Source organism: Nanorana parkeri, unplaced genomic scaffold, assembly GCF_000935625.1.
Source record: "Nanorana parkeri isolate BGI_ZX_2015 unplaced genomic scaffold, ASM93562v1 scaffold1143, whole genome shotgun sequence".
In the NCBI taxonomy this organism is placed as follows: domain Eukaryota; kingdom Metazoa; phylum Chordata; class Amphibia; order Anura; family Dicroglossidae; genus Nanorana; species Nanorana parkeri.
In genome coordinates, this window is record NW_017307411.1 from 202,795 (window position 1) to 213,104 (window position 10,310).

Here is a 10,310-nt window from a genome sequence, read left to right on the forward strand (position 1 = left end):
TGATAAAATACAGACGGTTAAAGTGCTGGTGTCAACAAGTTCAAACAGGAAAGCAGTGGAACGAGATTTTCTCAACTATATTTAGCAGAATGCTAATGTAATCCATCTGCTGCAGCAAAGGCATGTGAAGTAATGTTACCATTTCTGCAAGAATATATCTAAAATGTAGGTGATACTTTACAGGTGATGCTCTCACACCGCACTATATTGCAGCTTTTCTCGACAAAGAGTTGTGCTTAAAATGTGTGAAGTATGCCTACTATAACCCATGCTGGCAAGGGCTCCTGAGATTTCAATGAATGAGGGCAGAGACATAGCTGCAGGGATTTTAAAGCACATGATCTGCGTAAAAACTCGTGATGAACAGTTCTGAAGAATGAAGCCTACAAGTCAGAGTAAATTTCATTAGCTTCTTTCCTCCCCTGACTTTTGTATAGTTGACTTGCTTTTCTAGCCGGGCCATGGCTTCCCCACGGCTGGAGACTTTCTGCTGTCCCAACAGGGATCCTGCCACCCAACTCGTTCTGGATTATGAACCTAATATATTTAGCTCTCTGTGCATTGGTAGTGGGCTGTTTAGTCTCTTGTTAACCATTGTGCAAATGCTGCCTAAAGTAAAACAAGGATTCAGGAAACAAAGCAGATCAACCTTGCCTAAACCTTCTTCTTCAAAGATCCTCCTCTTAGTCATAGTATGTGATCTGCTTGGCTGTTTAGGTAAGACAATCTAAATATTGTATGTGTTAATATTTGCATGCATGTTTTGTATTTATATATGACATATAACACTTTGCATAAAACTAATTCTAACTTGTGTCTGGTATTAAAACAACAGCAAGGGTAATAATGTATTTACTTTAGTTACCAAATATCATTGACAGTAATAAGATCTCTATGATGTGGGCCTTACATGGGAAGATCTAATGGAGATTTGAGTTCTGCTCAAGCACCAATAGTAGACATCTTCCAGCTTACTGGATATTTTGCCCTTTGAAACCCTTAGGTAATTTAAATTATTACTGCAATAGAACACCTATCTGATTCACTAGAACGTTTTATCTGGGACAGACGGTTTATATTTTATAGGTAGTAATGGAATATTTAGTTAAATCGTTGCAACATTGTGTCTGGGGTGTATTCAGTGAATTTCATTTTTTTTTTTTATGGACATTTGTCATGTATTTCCAGCATCTTGGTAAATTTGACTGGCCCATATACTCTAAATTGGCATTTGTTATGTATTTCCAGCATCTTGGTAAATTTGACTGACCCATGCACTCTAAATTGGCATTTGTACAGTACATTATGTTTGAATTAAGGTCCCCACACACCTTACGATAATCGTACGATAATCGCGGGAAATCCCGCGATCGTACGATTATCGTAAGGTGTGTGGAAGCCGTGCGACCTCTACTACTGTAAGGTTGCACGACTTTTAACTTACGGACATGTTCGAAAACCCGCCGAGCATCGTACGATGTTCGGCGGGTTTGTGGCATGTTCGTACGATAAAAGCCGTACGCTCAAGCGCACACTGCCCGTTCGGCATTGCGGTCATCGGAAGCCCGCCCCTCAGGGGGCGTGGCTTGCGATCATCGCAAGTACGATCTGCCTATGCAAGATAGGCAGATCGTACGTTTTTTTTAGTACCTTACAACCATCGCAAGACAAAAGTCTTGCGATGGTTGTAAGGTGTGTGCCTAGCCTTAATCGCATTACTTGCACATGTTAAAGTATATTGTCAATACTGGTCATGCTGGAAGTTATTTAGACTGTCCAATTGCAAACACTATGACTAAATCTGTATGAACTTCTCATTCACACAATAACTCACACAATTACACCATATTTGTAAGTATGCTTTTTTTTGTGCAACTAGATTTTCCATCCTACCTGAACAGGTGAAACAGGTGATCGGGAAGGAAAGTCAGGGGAAGTCTTCTGTATATGTTTAAAATATCTTTCTTTAGGTTAGTCTACAAACTATCTGGAAGACCATGTGACCAAAATGGTTAAAAGGTTTTGTCTTTGTAGTGCTTTGAGAGTTTTTGGACAGTGTCACATGTAGGACATTTCCTTGAGTCACATGTATGGCCTGCATGTACATACAGTTCTTCCATTGTAGATTGCCTTAGATAATTGATTGATAGTTCTTCAACCCAGCAAATGAACAAATAACCTTATAAAATGAACTGTAAAGACCTTCCATTCAGTATTTAAGTGTAATGCATTCAAACATCTGTGGACATTGATGGTTAGATGCTGAGAGGATGATTAAGGTTAACACATCAATTAGGCAAGTTTACTAATCCAGCCCCAGGGAACAGTTTAACTCCATTATGTGTGAAACAAGTTCTGCCTGCCTGCTCTATAATGAAGAGTTACTAGTGGAAGACTAAACTAGTTATATGTGGATTAAGTGTATAAGACAAGAATTCAGAGCAGATGATCAATACAAATTTAGTATTTGTTCCTTTTTTAATGAATTGCACATTTCTAGCTATTTTCATGAATGATAGTACTCATAAGGGATGAGTTTCAAGTTTGCAGCGATGCAAACTGATCTGCAAACTAATGGGTGTGTTCCCCAAGTAAACTGTGGTCAAGTGGCATGGTGTGGTCGATAATAGAGCTTTGGAAAACGGCCAGCCCCCTACCTATATACGTCAGCTCTCCTAACAACCTTTTGTCAGTGTGTGTTGGAGTGGGAGTAGATAGGGACAGCTGACATTTTAGGGAGGGATAGTGACTACTGTACTGTGCTACCTCCAGTATACAGTCCTGCATACTGCCACTGCTACATTATAGTGAATTGCAGTGTAGTGGCCTAGAGAAAGTGGAGTGTTCCCCCTGTATTCACTGTGCTGTTCAGTGCTCCATTACTGTGATCTGCATTGAAGTGTGTACCAACTGTTGTATTCACAGTGAATAGATATAACATTCGTTGTAAAGGCTACCTTGTTTTGTGTGCCAGTCCCTTGTTTCCACGGTTGTTACGCCACTGCCTGGGAGCCCTGGAAGGAGAGACAGAGGTTTTCCACATGCAGCCATTATGGTGGGAGAAGGTTGTGCATCCACAGGCTAAAGTAGCGATGAGGAGGGTGGGGATGATGAGGTGGCAGACCATACCTAGATATCACGGATTGATCAGTGAAGCAGGATGTCATTCAGGGGTAGCTTGCAAGGGAATGGAGAGAATCGCTTCATGGGTGGAAGACATTGGACTCTCCAGCTCCGCTTAGCAGGGCTATTCTCACACATGTACTGCAGACAGCACCATAGTGGTTTGCAGCCTCTGCCTGCAGCGTATCAAATGAGGTAAAGGAGGAGAAAATGGGTATGCTTCCAGGGGTACGTTTCACTTCTCCCAAATACCAGGAGTTGTACATGAGTGAGGTGAGATGATTGAGGACACTGTTACACTTAGAGTCATGAAGAACTCAGAGTCCCTCTGCCATAGGGAATTTGTGGTGAATTCATGCTGCAGTGCCTGCGCAAGAACCCCCAGAATTGAGGCCATCAAGGAGAGGGAACATTACTGGCTGTCCACTATTTTGGGTCAATGCTACAATAGGAAAATGCCACACCTCATCCTGCCATCAGAGGGAGCAAAATAGCACCATCTGGAACAGGTGCTACACAGAAAAACTTTGGCTAGGTTCACAGCAGATGCAGTGCTTTCCGGCCTGATTCTGGCCAGAACGCACTGCATCGTATTGCTGCCGCCTCACTTTTTTGCAGGGCAGGAAGGGGCGTGGCGCACCATTGAATGGCACCATAGCCACGCCCTCCGGTCTCAATGCGATCGTCCATTAGCACCATAGAATGGCACCATAACCACGCCCCCTCCTGCCCCGCGGCAGCAATGCGATGCAGTGCGTTCTGGCCAGAATCGGGCTGGAACACACTGCATCTGGTGTGAACCTAGCCTCAAACCTAATTTTCAGGATTTTCAGAAAGTGGCAGGATCCTCTTTCATGCCCATGGCTCATATTTTAAGGTTGGTGAAAGAAGAAACAGTGGTGGCAATGGCTACCTAAGAGGGGCTTTCATGTTCTTCTTCATGATGCATCACCTAGGCCTGGCTGCTTGCTGCAGTCACATTCATCACCTAACCCATCTGATCTTTAATTATGGAGATATATGGGCTCTGGTTATGGATAGATGTGGACACCCTAAAGGTGGCCATACACTTTACAACCATCGCAAGACCTTAGTCTTGCGATGGTTGTAAAGTAATTTAAAAAACGTACGATCTGCCCATCTTGGACAGGCAAATCGTACTTGCGATCATCACGAGCACGCCCCGCTGAGGGGCGGGCTTCCGATGACCGCAATGCTGAATGGGCAGTGTGCGCGTGCGCACACCGGCCCGTTTGGCATTTGTCTCCCGAGCATGCCACAAACCAGCCGAAAATCGTAAGATATTCGGCTGGTTTTCGAACATGCTCCTTAGACAAAATACGTGTGACCGTACAGTAAAAACGGTTGCACGCCTTCCATACACTTTGCGATTATCCTACGATCGCGGGATTTCCTTGCGATGGTCGTAAGGTGTATGGGCACCTTAAGATACATTTTTAGAGTTGGGGTAATTGAATGCATTTTTAAGATTTAACTCCCGAGTTTAGTGTCACTTTAAAGTGCCTAAAAGGACTTTGGACCCCATTTGTGGTTGTTGTTTTATCTGTTATTTACGTTTTGTTAATAAAAAGTCTGCTATGGACAATAAAACTCCAGTTGGTGTCCTTGTGGTGTTATTCAAAGAGGTGATGCCTTTCTGGCTGTGTGATGAGGCTAGATAGAACTACAGATACTTTGGCATGTACAATGGTACATTTTGATAATTTCAGACAGCACATCATCTCTAGTTGCAATCAATGCAGGAGTAACTGTATGAGCTAATACTCTGGCAGGTTGGCAAGTGGTTTAGAAAAAAAAAATTAAACTATACCTCCTATGAATGAGGAATAAACAAGGAAGATGTATGCGCAATCTGTTCCCATATGAACTAAGGCATGTGCTTGTTCTACGAATAACCCTAGGATAGACAATATTTATTGGAAAAGAGTTTACTCCTGATGTCATAGAGGGTATTTTATAGAAAACAAATTGGATGCTCATGTGGATTTAAATGTTTTTTGACAAAATGAAGTATTGAATATATTTCTGGATACAATCAGTAGACAACAGAGAACTTAATTCTCTGCTATAATTCATTGTTTTTAATATGTAAATCTAGTCCATATACATGCATTTCAATTTTGCCTGGAGTTTTTCTGATGTTCTTCGAAGTAAATTAATTAATACACACACACACACACACACACACACACACACACACCATTTAATCAGGTAAAAATTAAATATTTCATGCTAATATTTAGCAATCTTCCTTTTAGCCTACAGACGGAGCTTTAGGATCCCTTTCATGATTTCCTGGTTTTTACTTTGCTGTAAAGCATGTTTAGTACACACACACAGCTCAGTCCCACATTTCAACTGAAATAAAAAGCAAGCAGCTACTGCTGTCCTATTTTCTTAAGCTAACTGATCTGTAATCCTTTGCCAAATATTATTATTTTTTCGTAAAACAGCTACAAAACAACTGTGTAAAAACACATACACTTAAAAAAGCCTAAAACAAAATTGACCCCAAACTATTAAGGTTGTCCTTTAATTAAAAAAATACTTTTACTCTGCGTGCCTCCTAACACTTATTTATGCAGGAAAGGATGCATATTTCCTACCCAGCCTTTCTCAACCAGGGTACTTCGATGTGAAGGGGGAAACCCACTTTTATGTGTTTTAGCATGGGGTTCCCCTAAAATCTATGACTGGGGTGCTGCGCGATTTTGCATACTTTTAAAGGGTGCCGTGACTAAAAAAAGGTTGCGAAACTCTGCTCTATATTAAACTTGATTGATCAGCTGTGTGAGAGAAAGAGCTCAGCCATTGTTTTGTACTACACAGATAGCTGATTTTTAAAAATGATATTGCATACCTTTAAGGTGCCCATACACTGCACGATCGTACAATAATCATGCAGTGTATGGAAGGCGTGCAACCTTTTCTACTGTACGGTCACACGTCTTCCGTCGAACAAGCAGGCTGGAAAACCCGCCGGGAATCGTACGATTAGTTAGTGGCCTGCTTGTTCGACAACTGCCGAACGGGCCGGTGTACGCACGTGCACACTGCCCGTTTTCAGTCATCGGAAGCCCGCCCCTCATTGCAGTCATCAGAAGTCCGCCCCTCAGGGGGGCGGGCTTGCGATGATCGCAAGTACGATCTGCCTGTCCAAGATGGGCAGATCGAACGTTTTTTTAAGTACTTTACAACCCTCGCTAGACAAAAGTCTTGCGAGGGTTGTAAAGTGTATGGCCACCTTTAGAGGGTGGCATGACTAAAAAAAGGTTGAGAAACGCTGCTCTAGATTAAACTTGATAGATCAGCTCTGTGAGAGGAAGATCTCAGGCATTGTTTTGTACTACTAATTTTTATGATGTTTAACACCTGCAGGTGACTAGGTGTTTGAGGTTTCAACACTCATTGTGGTACCTGTGACCATTCATGTACACTGCAAAAACACTGACCCCTTTTTCTTCAACACACCACAATATCACTGTAATTTGCCTTGAGTTTAGCATGTCATTTTTATTCCAGGTATTATACTTCGGTCAACAGTATGGGTATCTTCTCCATCATTTGTTGCCAATATATCAGAAATGAACAGTACCAGTGTTTTACACGTTGCTTTTTGTGTTGGAAGTGCGGTAAGTTGAATACATTTATTCCTTAGGAATTGTTGGGCTCAAGATGCAGATATTTGATTTTGTTTGATTATGTTCAGTTTTATTAGTTTTCTATAGCTGGTTGTTTATATAATAAAAATTTATAATATATAGTGCATGGTTCCTTCCATTCTGAGCTTTGGGTTTTACAGGGTTTGATAGAAACAACTGAAAAATTGTGCACATGTAAATGCACATGCATGGAATGGGCCCATTACAGAGCTTTAGACATGGGTCCCCTGCCCCTCTACCAACACTGCACAGGCCTGTTCACTGGCTTTTATTTTAACGTTATTGCAACTTATTATATGAAATATGTTATATGACCGCACAGACTTTGCTGGGGTGACAATACACAGTTAACATTGACTCTGATGGGGTGACAATGCACAGTTGACACTGACTCTGCTGGGGTGATAATGCACAGGTCACACTGACTCTGCTGGGGTGACAACGCACAGGTCAAACTGACTCTGCTGGGGTGACACGGCACAGGTCACACTGACTCTGCTGGGGTGACAATGCACAGGTGACACTGACAGTTCTGACATAACACAGCATTCTCCCCCTTCCCAAATACACAGCAGACCTAAGAGTGGCACCTTTCAGGAAAGCTCAGGACTTCAGTGACACTGTAGAGGAGGAACCGCTGCCAGGACACACAGAGGCAGAGGGAGAGCGAAAGAAACTTGGGCCCTCCCCTGACCGCATGCACTACCCAAAGGCCCGCACAGTCAGTCTGCCCATTGCACCTGCAGTTGTGGTGTTGCGCTCAGGGTGATTAGGGTGTGCGTACCCCTATATACAGTATACAACAATGCATAATGCCACAAGCTATGGAGGACTACAAATCAACATTTTAATAGTCCGACCTAATGCCTCCCCCTGCCCTCTGAGCTCCCCCTCCTCATTCTGCCCCAGTTCAGCAACACTGGCTGTAAGTCTGTACCTGCTTGCTTCCTCTCCTCTGCCAACTCCCCCACCCCAGTGTTCGGCCCCTGTTCAGTGTTGTGCATGGCTGCTGTCCTCTGCAAATGCTTCCCCTCCACCCCTGTGTCGGGCCCCTATTCAGCCTTGGGCACTGGCTGCTGTCCTCTTTAATTTAAAAAGTAAAGATCCACCCAGTGTCTCTGCCATTGGTCATACAATGTGATCAGATGCATGAACAATGGCAGAGACATTGTGGTTCTTTATTTTTTAAATTAAAAAGGACTGCAGCCGGTGCCCAAGGCTGAATAGAGGCCCAATGCTGGGGTGGGGGGAGCCTTTGCAGAGGACAGCAGCCGGTGCCCATGGCTAAATAGGGGGCCGACGCTGGGGTGGGGGGGAGCCTTTGCAGAGGACAGCAGCCGGTGCCCAAGGCTGAATGGGGCCCGACGCTGGCAAAGACCCCACCCCAACGTTGGGCTCCTATTCAGCCTTGGGCACCAGCTGCTGTCTTTTTTAATCTAAAGAGTTTCCACAGTGTGTGTCTCTGCACATAGTCCCTCCTCCCCCCACCCAGCGTTGCTCTCCCCACGGGCACCCCACCCCAGACATCTGCAGCTGCTTTAAAATACTTACCTTTCCACTCCAGCAGCTGAGCTCCCCTCTTTCCGTGTTCTGTGCTTCAGCCCACTACAAGAAAGCTCCACCCCCTGAAAAGGAAAATAAAACCCTTCCTGCACGTAGACAGGAAGGTACCAATTGTACAGGGCAGGGGTGGAGGCTGGGACTGTACCATTGTGTCTGTACATATGAATTTATAGCAAAAAATGCTTGGTTAGAGCCCAGGCCCCTGGGCCCCTTTCATTAGTTCTAGCTGTGCCCTACTGATGGTGGCCCAGGTTTAAATAAACAAGAACGGATACCTAAGTGAGGAAAAATGTTTCCTTCATGCACTAGTGTACAACCATGCATACAGAACTATTTATAGCAGATATACAGTATAACCTAAAATTATAGCCCCATTAATTTCCATTTTACATACACAGCCTTAGGCCCCATTCAGGCCCCGTTCACACTGAGCGATTTATCGCGCGGTAATTCCCACGATGTCGCGGCTATTTACAGCGCGATATCGCTCTCCTTGGCAATGGGGCAAAGGGTCCTGCTGTCGCGGGTCGTTCGTCGCTACAGCAGGACCCTTTTTGTAGCGGATTTTGCCGCGATTCAATGCTTTTCAATGCAAGCATTTGCGCGATATCGCGTGACAAATCGCACGATATCGCGCAAAATGCAAATCGTGTGGCAAACGCGTGATTTGCGAATCGCGCCGTGTGAATGGGGCCTCACAGTTGGCGATTCGCAAATCGCGCGATATCGCGCAAATGCTTGCATTGAAAAGCAGGGCCTTAGGGGACAGTAGAGGCAGTGGCATTTAACAAGAAAACAGCAAAGGACAGGATTTAGCATCGGAAGAGTTGGGGCATAATCTCAAACTTGAAGAGGCCCCAGGTACAGCATACACCATGGATCCAAGGGGCTGACCCTTCTTAGGAAAAGCTTTAACCCGTCGGGAACGTTTTCCCACAAAGTAAACAGGGCTGGAATATCTTTCAACTGTTCCCCTTACCTCTTCAATAGGTCAAACTATACAAGTACAGTGTATGGTAAGATCTTTCATCTGTAAAATACAACCATAATTTGTTGCCGGGGTGGGGGATGGGGGGGGGTAGTTAATTTTGGAAGAACTGTAGGAGATGATGAACAAAACAAAGGGAGAGCAGACACCCCTTATAAACATGAGGTGGGGCAATCACTTTTAGGTTTGCTTACAATATTAACTTTTAGACATTATTTAGAAAATTAATATTAAAAGTTTTCGATGTATTGCACTTGCCAGAAAATGTGTTATATTGGTAACAAGACCATCTGTTTTCCTGTAGATGTGGATACAGCTCTTCTACAGTGCAAGCTTCTGGTGGTTGTTCTGCTATGCAGTGGATGCCTACCTAGTGGTTAAAAGATCAGCAGGAATAAGGTTCGTTAGCATGCTCCATGTACTGTGCCATGAAGATGAAAACATTTTAAAAGCAACTTTTATAAAGCAAACATAACCTTTACCAGATGACTTGTAGCTTATGTAGAATACTTCTCCTGCTCCCAGCAGATGAATAGGCAGAGGGAGTGTAAAAGAAAGAAGAGTATTTGCATTTACGTAAAAAATAATCTATATGTGCATATAAGGGACGATATCACGTCAAATAATGGGGAAGACGTGGAAACTCTATGGCTGGAGCTAGATATGACGGACGCTAGCCGTAAACTTCTCGTGGGTATTTGCTATAAACCTCCAAATATAGGGGAAGAGGGAGAAGTCAATCTTCACTCACAGATAGGAATAGCTGGGAGAGAGGGCAATGTAGTCGTGATGGGTGACTTCAATTACCCAGACATAAATTGGGCCAATGGAACTTCGGGTTCGGCAAAGGCGGGGCGATTTCTAAACATGTTGCGCGACAACTTCATGGACCAGATGGTGGAGACTCCTACCAGAAAAAATGCCATCTTAGATCTAATTGTCACTAATAATGC

General features: G+C 43.7%; 1 protein-coding gene across 1 annotated transcript in view; it reads left to right on the top strand.

Annotated features, from left to right (window-relative positions):
• The first annotated feature begins 350 nt into the window (after positions 1–350).
• GPR143 (G protein-coupled receptor 143) overlaps positions 351–10,310 on the top strand; it is a 38,304-nt gene continuing 28,344 nt past the window's right edge. The window contains exons 1-3 of the mRNA XM_018568142.1: positions 351–717; positions 6,667–6,776; positions 9,662–9,756. Of these exons, the coding sequence (XP_018423644.1) occupies positions 462–717; positions 6,667–6,776; positions 9,662–9,756 (461 nt within the window). The 5' untranslated portion in view covers positions 351–461. The remainder of the gene's footprint in view (positions 718–6,666; positions 6,777–9,661; positions 9,757–10,310) is intronic.